This window comes from Microcebus murinus, chromosome 12 (genome assembly GCF_040939455.1).
Source record: "Microcebus murinus isolate Inina chromosome 12, M.murinus_Inina_mat1.0, whole genome shotgun sequence".
Lineage (NCBI taxonomy): Eukaryota > Metazoa > Chordata > Mammalia > Primates > Cheirogaleidae > Microcebus > Microcebus murinus.
The window spans coordinates 13,181,703-13,198,326 of NC_134115.1; the positions used below are offsets into that span (position 1 = coordinate 13,181,703).

The following is a 16,624-nucleotide window of genomic DNA, read 5'->3' on the forward strand; positions in this document are numbered from 1 at the left end:
AACACCTCTCTCAGATGAGTCAGGCCCAGCTGAGCCGAGCACAGTGGATAAGCCACAGTGAGGACAATCATCTTTTTTTGGCATCAGAAGCAGACGAATCTGACTGAAATCATGCTGGCCCTGGGGCGTGCGTCCTCAGCTTTCTCTGGCAAGGACTGGCTGAAGGAGCCTTTGAAGTGGGACACTCTGGTTCCCATCCACAAGAGCAAGGCAAGGACGAAACCCCAGGGAACCGCCCCAGCAACAGCTGCTGATGCTTCTCTGAGCAGCAGCCCATAATCACCTCATTTCCCTGCTCCCAGTGTTGTCCAAGGGCCTCTTCAGCCTTTGGCATCCTGGATAGCAGCACAGATGGGAGGCTGGAAGAACGCACAGGGAATGCATCTGTCCAAACAGTGGGCTTCTGATGCTGCTCCATCCCCTGGCTCCCAAGCCCTCCAAAGATAAAGAGAATCAGGCAAGAAACAAGAGCCCAGTGCGCCTCAGCAGAAACAAAAGGTCAGCGAGAGTTGGCAGGTCTCCCTGTTCCTGAATGACTCCCAGAGGATGGTGCATTGGAAAGTGGTCAGCGTTGACATTCAGACGCGCGGGCCTGGCCGCAGAAGCCTGATTCTTCCCCTTGTCTCTACGATATGGGAAAGTGAAAAATACAGAGTTGGAGGTATAGTGCTCACCCCTCAACCTTAATTTCAATTAAATAAACTTAGCCCAGACTGCAGGGCTCTTCTGTTGTGTTTTAGCCTAAGGATGTGGGCAAGAGATGACTCAAGTTCAAACCCCAGCACTGCCCCTCACTGGTCAGGTGAAACTGCACACGTTAGTTAACTCTTCTGTGCCTCGGTTTCCTCATCTGCAAAATGAAGGCTATAATAATAGTACCTACTTCTCAAGTCATTATGAGGCTTGACATAGTCCCTGACTGTGATTACTGTTCAACATATGACAGCCGTTTTCTAATACTAGTGGGGATGGGGACAAAGATCTTCAAATACAGAGCTTTTCTGCCCTCATTTCATAAGTCAGTCCAGCCAACATCTGTGAGCCTTTACTGTGAAGAAATTCTCACTTACTTTAAAGACCTTCAAGAAGCTTATTGGATAACCATTCAAATCAACTGAGGATTAATATATTAGAAAAAAACCTAGTATCATACAAATAAAATTTATCTCTAAAAATCCATCTCAGGCTGTATAAACTGAAGTGCGTTCCTTTCTCCCCTAAGCTGCTAAATGTGGAAGTTCTTCCTCCAAGGCAAATTTACCAGGGTTTGATATAAAGGTTTTTAGAAACAAACTGTCTATACTTTTATAAGTTCCTCCAGCACTAGCTAAAAGGCCAAGTAATTCATAATTGATTGATGCTAGGACGAACACACATACTATGATTAATTGATTAATTAGTGCGGCACGCTGTATTTTCCAAAGACAGGCATGACGATATTGACCATTTCATTTGATACAAGAGGTAGGTTTGGCATCCCTCCCACTGAATGGCATGATGCTCTGTGACTTCCAGGGTTAAGTCATACAAGACAGTACAGCTTCTACCTAATTTTCTTTGGTATGCTCATTCTTGGAACCCAGCCACCATGCTTCAAGGAAGACCAAGCAGCCACTTAGAGAAGCCATGAACAGGTGTTCCCTGTGGCAGCCCCAGCTGGAGTGTGAGCCAACAACCCCCTCGATCACCAGACATGTAAGTAAGCAATCCTTCAAATGATTCTAGGACTAGCTGGACACACCACCCCATGTGTCTGCAGCACCCCAAGAGTTGAAGGCCTATAAAAACCTCATTTCTATAGTTATCAGCTCCTGCATTACAGCAATGGGTTTTTGTTTGTTTTGTTTTGAAAAAGTGCTTTGATAATTTACTGTACAATTTTTTAAAGCTATCTATATGTTGACTTCTATATGCCCTTACATTTGTGTAAAACATTTATACATATTCTTTACAATTTGTGCATATATTAAATGGCTGTATCATAAACACTGCTCTATGGGATTTTACAAAATAAAAATCAAGTGGGGGAAATTACTTATAAAACATTAACAAAAACCCATGATATTGAAGAATAAGACGTTCCCATATTCATGTTCATTTGATTTCCTCATCTACTCATTTTTTAGTTTCATTTTATTTATGCTTCCCAGACTTTCCATTTTCTGTAATATAATTATTAGGTCAGAAAAATGAAAGCAGTAGGCAATAATGTGGTTAGGCCACTGTGGAAGAAGGAAATCCTCATCCACAGGAGTGAGACAGTGTGTCTGAGTGAGTGTTCAGATTTAAAGCTGACAGTATGTCAAGATCCTGTTTTGCTTTATGACATTAACTGAAGTGCTGTGCTTAGAAAAATTCTGTCTGAAGTTTAGACATAGGAAAAGCATCAGTCTGTACTTTCTCTTCAGCGTAAGAGCCCAGGGATTCTGCACACTGTTCAGGCTATCACCCTTCTCTGTCCCTGAACTTTCCATTGGGGGATGGGAGCAGAGGTGCCAAACTGCTTTTTATCTTCTCTGACAACACCACTGGGCTGCTAGCCTACAATCCCAGTCAGGCAAGTGCCATGCAGGACAAGCTCTTCTCTTAAGTCTGATGAACAGCTGAGGAATACAGAGGGGAAAGGTGCTGGGCCGCAGAGGGTGCTCCTTCCCCTAGAGTACCGATTTCCAACCTTTATGGCATCAGGGACCGGTTTCATGAAAGGCCATTTTTCCACGGGCAGGGGGGCAGAGCTCAGGTGGTGATGGGAGCAATAGAGAGCAGCTGTAAGTACAGACTAAGCTTCCCTGGATCTCCAACCGCTCACCTTCTGCTGTGCAGCCCCCCAGTTCCTAAGTTTCATGGAAGACAATTTTTTCACAGAAGGTTGTGGGGTGCAGAGCTCTGCAGCCCAGTCCCTAACGGGCCACATACTGGGGGTCGGGGACCACAGCCCTAAAGCACTCCTGCACACAGATACCGGAACAGCTACTCATCCCTGGGAGCAAGGACATAGAATTTTTTTAAAAGCCCCCAAATTTTTCTGACTTATACTTTCTGGCATAAAACATGCCTTAACCAAGATTAGGAAGGAGGTATGAAGAGAAAGCATTGGTCCTCATGTGAAAGCAACACATCAGAAATGACCCCAAGGGCAGTAGGTGGGCAGGTTGACCTGAGCATCTGTCAAGCTACATCCCCTGACAGGACATGTGACAGCCCACCTGCCACACACCATGAGGGCACGAGCAGCCCCAAGAGCCCCCTGCTTCTTCCCTCCTGAAATGTAAGCACTTGAGTCATAACTGTGTTAATGGAAGGTATGCAGATCTCCCTAAATGGACAGGGACCCCGGAGGTCTGAAAAGAGGTATAAAAATATACAAACATGTATATACATATATTTTATTCTGACATATTTCCTATTTTTGAGAAAGCAATTAGTAATTAATTATCTGACCTTGGGTGAGAATGTGAAGATTGTAGGTGACTTATATAAATTAAGGTTCTATGTATCAGTGGGAGAAAACCCCTAATTTTCCATTCAAAATTCTGATAACTTTAAGTACTTCCCAAAAATAGAGACAATTTCCATTTAAATAATGGAAATAATGGGTATGGAAAAGAACAAAAGAAGACAATCCCTAGTAAGGGATGACTTTAGGCTGGTTAATAAAATAAATGCAGTCTTTTTGCAACTCTTCTTTTTGGTTTTCTTTATTTCCTTTTTATTTTTTTTCCTTTGTGATAACAGAGGGGGGGAAATCCATTTTGAATTGCATTGCCAAGTCAGAAAGAAGCACTTTGGAATTTTCTTCATATTGTGTTTTATTCTGTTCTGCATAACCAGAAATCAGCTGAGGGGCTGCCTCAGCTTTTCTGTAATTGTTTGGTAAAAGTGCACTTGCTGCTCCAAGTACAGGCAATGATGCTGTTATAATCATAGATTACTGCGGAAGTCATTCATCTCAGCTTGCGATGCGTAAGACATGGTGCTGACTAGTTCCACCATGTTCTGTTTGTCTTGTGGGATGATTTTGCTAGTTGCAACTAGTTTATCACTTTCTTTCACTTTTTCTATTGCTCCCTTGTGGATGCCAATGATATCAGGGAAGCAGCCAAGAAAACCTGTACACTCACGATTACATTCCATTGGGAAATGGAGATCTTTCTTTAGCTGTTCTGCCAAGAGACTGGCAATTTCTTCCTAAGTCTTCCTGCTTCTGTTACTGCATCACTGAGATCTGTTTCATCTTGATAGTCACTAGAACTAAACACTTTCGCTGAACTCTGTAAGGCCTTTCCTACCTTCTGATATTCCTTGGGAAATGGCCCTGCACGCCACTTCCAGTGCTCCTGTCCCACAGTCAGCAGCACCTTCAGGCCATCACCCATGGCCTTGGGGAACTTCCCCACAGCATGGCTCTTCCGCCCTGTTTCTATTAGGTCCAAGTCAGGTGCCTCTGGCTCCATGGTGGAAAATATCAGACCTCCTGCCAGCTCATCTTTCTCAGCCTTTCTCTTTCCAGTTTTCCACTCCTTCTCATCTCGGAAATTCAGGAACTGCTGGAAAACCTCCCTTTCTGAGATGACGAGATGCTGACACATTCTGGTCACCCAGGCCTGAAGTCTCTCCATGTGCATTTTGATGAATTCCTCTTCAAAGCAGCCTGTGACTTGTTTGTCACAGGAGAGAAAGGATTGGAATGGCTGATCCAAACTTAACCAGGAGATGCTCCTATAACCAAAGTCATTACCTGTGGTTTATATATGGACTCGTATTAGCAGGTGTTAGCTCTTCAGACCACACACTTTGGAGCCTTTCCTGGGATCAGCCACCACACAGTGAAATGCAGAGTTAGGATAAATCCACACTGGGCCATAATCTCCAACAATAACGGGAAATTTTTTCTTTGGGTTTTGCTAGTTGTTTGACCAACAAGTACTGTTCCGTTCCAGGTTTTGCAAATCCAGGAAAGTTGTTAAGTGGTAGCTTCATGGAAGATGCACCAACTCGACTGTTCCTTGCTGACCGTCTCCTGCTTCAGCTGATTCTGAATCCTTAAAGTAACGAGAGGAGGACTAAGGGTCATCCCAGACTTCATCCCAGTCATCAGCATCACCAGTTGCTGGGCCTTGGTAGGTCTCTGGGTGGCCAAAGGCAGTGTCCCAGTCGTTGGGAGTGTTTTTTGGGTGCCAGCCCCCTCTGGCATGGCCCCCTAACCACCTGGGCTCTCCCAGTTCCCAGATTGGGAGGTGTTCCAGGCTGAGCAGGGCCATCGCCACAGCCCACCTGATTATTGCTATGGGCAGCTGACGCATTGGCTTGAGCTGCACTTACTGACAGGGATTTAAGGAAGGCTTGATGAGCCACTGAGTTTCCACAAGAAAACGGATCTTTTCTATCATTGGGTAAATTTCCACATAGTCTGTGGGAACAAGCCCTCCTTCTCCTTTGCTGTTTCTTCCTTCCAGCCACCCTCCACCAACGTCCGCATTTATAATTGTGATGACTTCTTCATTAACCGTCAGTTCATTATTTCCAGGTTAGGCAGCAAAATCATACATAAAGCTAGCCTTGGTGGCCATAGCGGGTGGGTCCCAGAGCCAGGAGGGCGAGGATAAGGGCGACTCCAGCCGCCATCTTCCACAGTTCCTGAAAGTCCGCGGCTGCTCGGGGCCCTGCCTGCCCAGTCTCTCATTTCCCGAGGCGTGGCGCCCCGGCCCTTGGGCACAGTCCAGCCTCCACGACCCCTGGCCGCCCCTGGCTGCAGCGGCCACCTGCCCCCTCCCCCTACCTCGCCCTTGGATCACTGACCACTGCCCTAGTGGCACCAGGGTCAGGACTGGCACTCCAGGGATAACGTTCAGTGGTGCAGAGAGCCACTCGGTTTTTAAACTATTTTTAATAACATATCCTTGCATGGGTTTGTTTTTATAGTCTTATTAGAACCCCAAATATAAATGACATACATAAAGCTGGTGCTGCATTCATTGAAATGGGGGGGGGGATGTGAGACCAGAAATGGGCCTGCTGTACCTGCTGCCCAGTGCCTCCGAGGAACCCAGTTTGAGAACCAGTGAGCCCTCCAGGACTACAGAAATCTTGAAAGAAATCTAGCAACCTCGGATATTCTTTCAAGTTTCGACTTTTACAAACACAGCTATAAAAGTAGTTTACTAGGCTGGGTGTGGTGGCTCACGCCTGTCTTCCCAGCACTTTGAGAGGCTGAGGTGGAAGAATTGTTTGAAGCTAGGAGTTTGAGACCAGCCTGGGCAATAGTAAGATCCCCATCTCTACAAAAAATAGAAAAATTAGCCAAGCGTGGTGACGCGCACCTATAATCCCTGCTATTCAGAGGGGGAGGCGCAAGATAGCTTGAGCCTAGTAGTGGGAGGTTGCAGTGAGCCATGATGATGCCACTGCATTCCAGCCTGGGCGACAGAGCGAGACCCTGTTTCAAAACAACAACAACACAACAAAAGTAGCTTAGTAGGTATAATTGTTCTCAATATTCCAAGAATCAGAAGTTTCATCTCACCACGGTTACATAATAAGCCCACGATAGAAATTCTTCCAATTTTACTCATAGACACCTTCATCTCCTCACACACCAAACCCTAAAACCCCATGACACAACACATGGTTTTACAGCACAGCTTTCCCAAACACCTCCAGATTCAAGTAAAATGGCAAAAAATGTGTATGCTAAGTCTCTGTGGCACCATCCCCCTCCGGCTGAAGGGTGCTGGTCTGCTCCTCCGGCCCTCTTCAGCCATGTGGAACTGGGGAAGAAGAACCACGCTGGATTCCACGAGGGGCCCTAGACCACGGCTACCTGGCCTTGGCGTTCCGCTTCAGGTAATCCGTGTAGCATGTCAGGAGCAGCCTTTGGAAGGCGCCGCTGTAGAAGACCCAGGCGGGGATCAGGCTCAGAAAGCCCGCCTTCAACAGACAGAAAACGAGAGTGTCTGGGAGGAAAGAAGAGCATGGAGGGTCTGCAACTCAAGCACCTCAGTTCATATTCATGGTCTTTGAAAATAGCTTTTTCTGACTACTGAAATGATTGTCTCAAAATCTTTTAAGTAACTGCTGAAGTTTAAGGATCTTATGACACTCTCAACACATGAGGTTTTCTCAGACATCAAACCTTTAAACTCCTTTGACACCCTCATAGCATCAGCTGTAAGGAAATTCTTTTTTTGAGACAGAGTCTTGCTCTGTTGCCCCAGGTAGACTGCAGTGGTATCCTCATAGCTCACTGTAACCTCCAACTTCTGGGCTCAAGAGATCCTCCTGCCTCAGCCTTCAGAGTAGCTGGGACTACAGGCAGGTGCCACCATGCCCAGCTAATTTTTTTTCTATTTTTTTAATAGAGATGGGGTCTCACTTTTGCCCAGGCTGGTCTCAAACTCAAGCTCAAACAACCCTCCTGCCTCCAGAGTGCTAGGATTACAGGCGTGAGTCACCATGCCCACCCAAGAAAATAAAGATCTTATATTCTTTTTGCATGTCCACTTTATAGTGTGAGTTAAGTTGGTGATTCTGCACATTGTTAAGGCAATTCTGCATGTTGTTGAGGTTCTACAGTGAAAATAGCAAGTAATAATGTGAGAAAGTTCAATATCTCTTGGTAGAGTCTTTGTGAGTCCCAAGAGCTAAAGGAATGCTTTGGGAGACTTTAGGGCATTGATCATGAATCCTTCTAGCATCCATGAAAAAGAAAGAGAAGGAGAGAGGGGAGAGAAAGGGAGAGAGAGAAAGAGGAGAGAGGAAGAGAGAAGAGATAGGAGAGGGTGGGAAGGAGGTCTAATTCCCACTGTAGAAAAGCCTATAAGGTAGGGAAGAAAGCCAACAGGTGATGGGTAAGTGAGGAAAATCTATCTAAAATTTTTGTGTGGGGGCTGAGAACAGAACTACACTGACATTGTGTTTGTTTCAGTATATGCGTGGAAATCCTCCAGTCTACCTTTGTTTCATGTTGATGTTTGTTTTAAAAGCAGCCCAGGAAAGGTGAGAACTTCTTGCGCCATATGCCACCAAACCTTATTTCCACATTTGGTGGAGTCCGTGGAAATGAAGCTGGCTGGGACTTGCTCACAGAGCCCGTCATGCGCACTCCTCCCTCCTCAATTCACGTGCACTGACATGTTGGTAGCTTAAAATCATCCATGGTGGGAGGATTTACACCATGGAAATCAGGAAATGCTGGTTCGTAAATTAAAGAGGTTTGATTTGGTTTGGTTTTTTTTCCCCTGGAGGGCTGGTCACTAAACATTTACTAGAACTTAGGGCCAAGGAAGACAGCAGCCCCCACAAGGAAGCTCCAGGTGCCCGTCTTCCCTGCCCAAGAGCTCCTGGGAGCCACCTTCCTTTCTGAGTGGAGGAGTGAGGCAGCCAAGCATGAGACTTGACAGCTTCGTGTTACTCTCGGGCTGAGCACCCAGGACTCCAGCTTCTCCCCCCTCGCTACGTACATGTTACTGCTTGGTGTCAACCATTCCTGCCATGAGAGAGTCTCTGAGCACCCCAACAGCAAGGAGGAACTAGCCAGGCCCTGCTAGGACCACCTGCACTCCCTCCCTCCCTTGCTTCAAGAACAGAAGTTGTTCTCAATTACCAAGATTTCATGGGCAAGGCAGCCACAGGTCTCATCTCCAATCGTGACATAGTTCAGTGATTCTTTAACGAACTCCTCGGCGGTCTTGGTTATCGCGTTGGTGTTTAGATGCTGGGTCATTGCCGTCGAAACAGCATATGGAGTCAGCACCTAAAATGGGAAATAAAGACCACAGCACAGGAAACAAACCTGAGAGATCAACACCCATTCTACTATCCCACCATTTCCCAACTCTTCCCTTCCTATAAAAAGTCTTGAGATCCTAAGTGGTAAAAGACACAGAACTGGCTCAGAGCTGGAAGTCGGAAAGTTTGGTTTCTCAAGACGAGACTTCAACCACCCAGCACCAGATGGCCCAAATGCCCTCCCCAGCCCACAGGGCAACTGAGAGGACATAAGCTGTCTCAGAACAAAGTTGCAAGACTTAGCAAATAAAAATGCAGGAAAAAGGACATCCAGATAAATTTATAGCTTAAACAATGAAAAAAAATTCAGCATCATTATGTCCTAAGTATTGCATGGAACAGACTCATACTAAAAACGATTCGTATGCTCTGGTTTCTCTTCAGAACAAACAAATCTTTCAACTTTTACTAAAAACTATTCGTACTCATCTGAAATTCCAGCTTAACTGATGTCCGGTATTTAATCTGGCAACTCTATCTCAGAAGTTTATTTCTAATACATGTATCTAAAATTGGAGCAACTTAAAGTATGTTGGAGTCTCACTTTCACAATTCAGTTAGGAACCAAGAGTGGTACATACCTCATAACCTTTTTCTGTGCAGTAAGAAAAATAAATAACCACACATTGTGCCTTAAAAATCCAACATCATGTTTCCACCTGTGGTCTAACTACATTGTGGCCCTGGCATGAGGATTTATAATAGGCTTTTATTACCTCATTCCCAGACACAAAGACCTGGGCATTTTTAGAGAAAAAAAAATATTCATGGTATTAATTGTTTTCTTGGTTTTATTTTTCTTCACATCACATTTGAAATTACATTGTTTCATAATTGAATTCAATTATGAGCCAATTAATCCAATTGATTATTATGGAAATGAATGCTGTGGTTCACACTTTTCTTCGAGTCTCTCAAAGAATTACTGTTTGAGAAATATAAGGAGTGTACATTCTCAACTATGGTTTCCAGATAGAGAAATAATGATAAGTATTTTCATTCCTATGTAAGTCATGATTGACAGTACAAAATAGGGGCTCAATAAATCTTGTTTAAACTTGTATACTTATTTATTCATTAGATCTTCACTACAACCCAGAGAGGTATACAAGTATTATAAACTTCTTTTATGGATGGGAAAACTGAGGCACACAGAGTTTAAGCAGGCTGTCTGAGACCACTCAGATGAAATTCAAACCCAAGTCTATAGTACATACTTCCTCATTCATTTAATAAATATTTGTTGTGCACCAATTGCGTGTGCATTTGGAGAGGCCACTAGGTTTTTGAAAGGTCACAGTCTTTTTCGATTTCTCGTACTTGCTGGGTGGCCCACAATGGTCAAGAGCAAGATAACACTAAGAGTGCCCCATGGCTAGAAAGCAGGTGGCTGTGGTAATCATTCATGTTTAGAAATCACCAAGTATTTCTGTTTTTCTTCTTCCAGGCACATGATAGAATTGTACTTCCTGAACCCCTATGGCAAGGTTGGACCATGTAACCACATCTGGCCAATGAGTTATGAGCAGAAGTGACATGTCATTTCAGGGCCAGAGTACTCAATTGTCAAAGCAAGACCCTCTAGAACTCCTCCTTCTTCTTGGTGTCAACTGACAATAATAAGCAGGATGGCAGCTTCTCCATCAGCCCAGGTCCCTGCATCACTGCAACAAGCTAATATCTCCTGCCAGTTCACAGTGAATGTATAGCATGAATGCAAAATGAGACTTTGTTGTTTTAAGCTACTGAAATTTTAGGGGTTACTTTTTACTGCAGCAAACTTAACCTGTACCCAGTAGCACTGCTGCAAAAGGGAAGTTCCAACTTCAGCTGAAGTTGGAGAATGGAAAACAGCATGGAAGGGGGAAGAAATCTCTGATGGGTGAGACTGGTTTAGCAGGGCAGAGACAGGGACTGTGGCACGATGATATGGCTGTTACAGTCACCCACAGGGCTGGGAAAATGATGTTATTGGCCAAATTCCTACCATTAACTCATCTCTACCTATTTAATAAGCTTTATCCTGTAGCTGGTTAGTTTATAGTAACAGCCACCTAAAATACTTTTCCACCTGGGCATTTTAATCAAAAACCAATGTATGTAGCAGTAATTTTAAAGATATAACTTTGTGTCTTTTTCATTTCTTATAGTATATCGTAACACTTTTTCCCAAACAACAATAAAAAAAAAACAAAAACCTCTGTTTATTCTAGGTTTCAGACTTCACTTAACTCTAACTCTGTGACTAAACCAAGCACAAGTAAATCACTTCAGAACATCACATTGCTCAGCCTACAGACAAGCCAGCTCTAATTAGGTGGGGACAGGTGATCTCCATGGTGGCTCTGCCATTGTAGCTGGAAGGGGAAACAGAGCACCCCTTCCCCAACTGCCCAGGAACCAGGGTGTGGGGATCTCTGTGGGCCATCACAGATCAACAGCCCCCAGGGGAAAACCCCTTCCCAGCTACCTGCCCTTCCCCTTTCCAACATGGACCACCTGCCCAGTTTTGTTTTGTTTTGTTTGTTTCTTCTCCACAACTCCTCCCACATAAGCCTGTGTGCCGTACCTAGGGCAGAGAGGAAAAGGCAAGACCCCAATTTCCATTTTGATCCAGCATCAGGTAGCAAGAGGGTCCGCAGCATTTCTCAGCACTGGGCACGGGGGAGGCCAGTAGACGCCACAGCAGCAGGCAGGACCAAGGTGGCTGCAGCTGCCCTGGCAACTGTCACAGGAATCTACACACCGTCACCCAGCCCCTCTCCCTGCTGGCCACACATGCACAGCCAGTCTTTCTGGAGGCAGTGGCCCCGGCTCCAGGGGGTCCAGAGTGCCCATTCCCGAGGACACACAACTGCCCACCTCACCTGGATGATGATCCCTTTTGCTTTATACTCCACTTGCAGTGCCTTGGAAAACGTGCACACAAAAGCCTGGAGCAAGAAGAAGAAACACCTAAGGCCCCAGAGTTTGCTTCCTTGTCACAACCAGCTCTCTCAGATTTCAGGGGGCACCGCAGAGGCACTACCTGCTTCCTGCTTTACCTTTATAATACAGTGAGGAGCTGTGAATCGAAGGGACAAAGTTGCCCTTCGTAGGATGGATAAGTTCTGGAGAGCTACTGCACAGCATGCGACGATAGCTAACAATCATGTGTCGTCTGCTTGAAAATGACTAAGACGGCAGACCTTAAATGTTCTCACCACACACTAAAAAGTAAGTATGTTAAGTCACGGATATGTTAATTTGCTTGAATCAATCAATTCACAGTGTACACATATACCAAAATATCACATCGTACACTGTCAATATATAAGATTTTTATTTGTCAAAGATGCCCTAATAAAGCAGTGTGGGGAGAGGAAAGATGGTAGGGGGACAGCTTGTCTTGGTGGGAATCGGCGCTTCATTTCTCTGTCTGGGGAGAGCCCCTTCCCTCAGTGGGAAGACACATTTGGGGATAGATATATCCCTAGGCCACTGCATACAGAGTAGCCTACTGGGGAAGGGCTTCCTAGTAGAGTGCTCTCTCCTCCTAGGGCTGTTTTATAACTAGGGCAAAGGACAGCCCACGAGGCCTCCAGGTCAGGGAGGAAGAGTCAGTGTTACTTGTCAGCAGGAAGAGTGACACCCCCAGCCCGGCAGGTGAGTAGGGACGAATCTTGCCCTGCCAGGCTGAGCGGCAGCCGGGCTCCATGCGGCCAGAGGGGGCATCTTGCCCTAATCCGTACCCGGACTCCCTGCACATAGAAGGGCGCCTGCCACAAACCTCCCCATCAACTTGCCAGGTGATCCAAAGAAAAGTGCCAACTGGAAAAAATAAGAGGAAGAAGGAAGAGACTTGGGCCGCATGATATCACTCACCTTAGAAGCCGAGTACATGGTGTACAGTGGCCAAGGAAAGAGGGCTACCCCGGAAGAAATGTTCAGGATGAGACCTTTCCGCCTAAAAGGCAAAGAAGCAAAGTTTCCATTGCTTTGCTGCCAATCCCACTTTGGGTAGAAAGAAAATATGTGCATGCTGTCAAACTCCGCCCTCCGGGCTTCCACGCGAGCTAGCGCTCTGCTTCCAAGAACTGAGTGGAACTTCTGATGCGTCCCGCAAGAGGACACCACACAGTGATGTCTCTTGGCAGTCCTGTGACATCAAGGGCATGTTCCTGGAAACAGAGGCTTTGCTACACCAAAGGTCTCCCAGCCAAAATGCCAGATAACCAGCTCAGCTCAGACAGGATTTAAGGGGGAAGAGATCCTCCTCCCTTAAATGTGACCACATGAGCTGCAGGTCCCTTCAGACTCACAAAGATGACCCACAGCAGGACAGATGTCATATGGTGGAATCCTGTCGTGGGTAGAATTTGACAGACCAGCATCTGCTCACACAGACACCCCCTATACACGTCTCCAGGGGCCTTACTTTTCCTTTTGAAATTCAATATCCTTAATCCTTCCCAATTAGATGGTTTCAGTGTGGGGGGAGGGGTGTGCAAATTAGAATAGAGGCCAAGCCCCTTCTTCCTCTAGGGAAGATAAAACTATCAACCATTTGCTTTTAATGAATACCACCTGAGCTCCCAAATGGGCCTTGTAATAGGGTGACATAAACATGGAATAAATGGAGAAACTGATACAGTGGCGATTTTTACCACTAAATTGGAGTATTCATTCTGACAAAAGCTGAAATTCATAATATCAATGAGATGGTCTTGGTCTCAGGCCAGCTTCTGAAGTTTTCTTTTATGCTCAACATGAGTTAATTTTTTTTTTTTTAATCCAGTGTATGCTGAAGCTGCTGTTCTCTTCCTCCCTCCAATAACTGTTACATTTGACCTTCAAATATGCTAGTCTATTTGCTGAGCTGGCCTGGCCCAGAATGTTACTTTTTTCCCCATAATCTCCATGTCCTTTCATCTTACATCCTTTGTCAAAGCAGCAGCCAAAAGAACCCCATCTCCCCAGTCCCCGAGTTAGCTGACTGCTGGGCAGGGAGGCCGTGCTGCTCCACGCTTTTCCAAAGGAAGACCTTACCTGGATTCCATGTGTTTCAGAATTAGCTGTGTCATCTATAAGAGAAGGCCAAAGTTAAGCCCTGATCAAGGAACTAAGTGGCAATGGGCAGGCACTTAGAGAAGCAAGTGCTGAGGGGGGAGCTGGGGGGAGACAGCTTAATCTTCTCAGATGGCCTCAAAAATTGCCAATACTCATTGGAGGTGGTTCTGGCAACCCCAGAGTCTGGCTGGAACCCATAGGAGGCAGCCTAGACAGATGGCAAACTGTTCAGAGGCCTTTAGACTCTTCCCCTTGAAGCTAAAGTCTTCCTGGGAAATGGGGGCAGTGGAAATTTGTGGGAATTGGCTTACGGCTATAGGATCCACACTGAGGTTCCCAAAATGGTCTTTATTCTGTGTGACAGGCAAAAGGAGTCTGGCCATGAGTCGGAACTGGGGGACTATCCGGAAGCCGAACAAAAAGCTACGAGCATCTCGTGTACGAGGCATGAGGCAGAGAAAGACATCTCTCCAGTTCACTGCAGCAGCACATGCAACCGGCAGGTGGGCTGCGAAACAGCTCGTGGACAGAGCATGTGGCCAAGCCTGCCCATCGGAATCACAGCACAGTTGAGAAGCCCCTTCCCTCCCAGCCTACCGCACCTTGAAAAGGTCTTCTCTAACACTTCTGGGCCTAAATATCCCTCTAAAAGAGCTTTACGTTCCAGAATTACAAGGCACACATTTTATGAATGAAGAAGAGGCAGGCCGGGTGCGGTGGCTCACGCCTATAATCCTGGCACTCTGGGAGGCCTAGGTGTGTGGATCATTTGAACTCAGGAGTTCGAGACCAGCCTGAGCAAGAGCAAGACCCCCTATTCTCTACTAAAAATAGAAAGAAATTAGCTGGACAACTAAAAATATATAGAAAAAATTAGCTGGCCATGGTGGCGCATGCCTGTAGTCCCAGCTACTCGGGAGGCTGAAGCAGGGGGATTGCTTGAGCCCAGGAGTTGAGGTTGCTGTGAGCTAGGCTGACACCACAGCACTCTAGCCCAGGCAACAGAGTAAGACTCTGTCTCAAAAAAAAAAAAAAAAAAAAAAAAAAGAAGCAGCAGCAGCAATCCCATGGACTGAAGTATTCTCTGAAGCATGACTGACTGGGGCCAGGCCTTGTCATAGGCGCAGGTTTGAGACAGGGGATGCAAATGGAAGGAGAGGGGCAGAGGGATAGATGAGACTTGGGACAAGAAGACAAATGTGGCCCATTTCTCCCTGTCATCTAGGGGCTCTGCAGTGGCTTCACAGCAGGCTGTGTCCCTGCCCCTGCTCCATCTCATAGGCTGGACCCTGGGCCTGGCTCAGAGAGCCTCCAGGTAATGTTTTTACTGCTGGGGAGCTCAGGAGGCCTTGGGGTGTGGAATTCTCTAGAACCCACTGGACTGCCTCTGAAACACTGGATTTTGAGGGAGGCAAGGGAAGCGTGAGGGACTAGATTGTGTCCGTGCCCTTTCCTGACTAACTTCTTTTGGGGTATTCTTTGAACCCTGTCACACAGCATTTCCTCAAAGTCTCCCTAGTGAATTCAGTTGCCTTGTTGGGTGAATGATCCAATCAGAGAGACAATGTTGAATTTTGTGGGTCCCTGTCTCCACAATATTTAGTTTCTTATCCCACCTTCTCTTTGCCCTCAAACTCATCTTCTCCCATCTCTGCCCTTGATAGAGGGAAGACTCTACTGCTTCCAGATGGCTCCTTTGAAATAATTAAGTGACGTTAATCATGCTTCCAACCAGCATGGCTAATTGGGGCATGGCATACTTAGAAGCTAACCTTCAGTTTATTTTCTTTGTTACTTAGGGAACTTAGTGTCTACCGATATATAATTTTTTTTTTAACAAAATCAAAGCATTTCTCCGCTAAAGGAGTCAGAGGGTTGTCAAATACATTTGGTAAACTCCCATGATCAAACAGCCCAAGACTGAAAGATCAACATGTAAAATAACGTGAAAGATTTTAGTGGTGAGGCTGCAGACAACAGTTGGACATATAAAACTTAAAATTACATCAGCTGGGGCCTTTAAAAAGCCATGGATTGCTCAGCGTAAAAAGAATGTGTGTTTGTGTGCCCAATAATAACTGAGCAGGAAACTATAAAATGCCAGCATGCTTATAGAAAAACAACCAATGGTGAAAATAATTGTTGTCAGCCCAACTTATACACTTGAGAAAAAGAATCGGGTTTTTGGGGGGTCTATGCAGCATTCATTTCCCTGCCTTATGTTGGTAGTAACCTGATCTCCTTTGGGAAGTCAGTCCTCCTCCACTGCCAGATGAGTGACACTGAGCCTCCCCCTACTCTCCAACCAGCGCCCCAGCTCCTTGAAATCAGGATCAGGCCTTACTCATGGCTGCAGCTCCACTGACCTTCCAGAGTGGTCACTGGGGCTGCCATGTACAATTGTAAATTTTGTGTACTGCCCAAGGTGGCTGGGACTGGGGTGAGTACAGGCTGAAAGCTCAGGGCCCACTCAAAAGCCATGTACCTAGCAGAGGTGGGGGACTCTATTCCTTCGGAGGAAGGGAAAACATTCTATTCCCATGAAAGTGTCATCTACTCACCAAATCATGCAGCCTCAGGCTGTGTTCATTCTTAAATGACACCTTTTTCTAAACTGTCTGCCAGAGGAGGTGACCTTTTTCCAAAGGCACAGTATAGGATAGCTTTGAGGGAGTCATGATACAAATGCTTGTGCAGCTGATCCTGACTTCTGAATGGCACCTAAGACATCATGGTCTTTTGATAACAGACACAGAATCTGAAGCTCAAGGGAATTACATAACTTTCT

At 45.8% G+C, this 16,624-nt stretch overlaps 1 protein-coding gene and 1 pseudogene across 1 annotated transcript in view; both read right to left on the reverse strand.

The window, feature by feature from the left end:
- Nucleotides 1-3,851: 3,851 nt before the first annotated feature.
- Nucleotides 3,852-5,570, reverse strand: LOC105883781 (sorting nexin-9 pseudogene; annotated as a pseudogene).
- An 897-nt stretch (nucleotides 5,571-6,467) lies between these two features.
- HSD17B3 (hydroxysteroid 17-beta dehydrogenase 3) overlaps nucleotides 6,468-16,624 on the reverse strand; it is a 57,945-nt gene continuing 47,788 nt past the window's right edge. The window contains exons 7-11 of the mRNA XM_012787228.3: nucleotides 13,816-13,850; nucleotides 12,652-12,733; nucleotides 11,655-11,720; nucleotides 8,603-8,752; nucleotides 6,468-6,927 (exon numbers count right to left, since the gene is read on the reverse strand). Of these exons, the coding sequence (XP_012642682.2) occupies nucleotides 6,817-6,927; nucleotides 8,603-8,752; nucleotides 11,655-11,720; nucleotides 12,652-12,733; nucleotides 13,816-13,850 (444 nt within the window). The 3' untranslated portion in view covers nucleotides 6,468-6,816. The remainder of the gene's footprint in view (nucleotides 6,928-8,602; nucleotides 8,753-11,654; nucleotides 11,721-12,651; nucleotides 12,734-13,815; nucleotides 13,851-16,624) is intronic.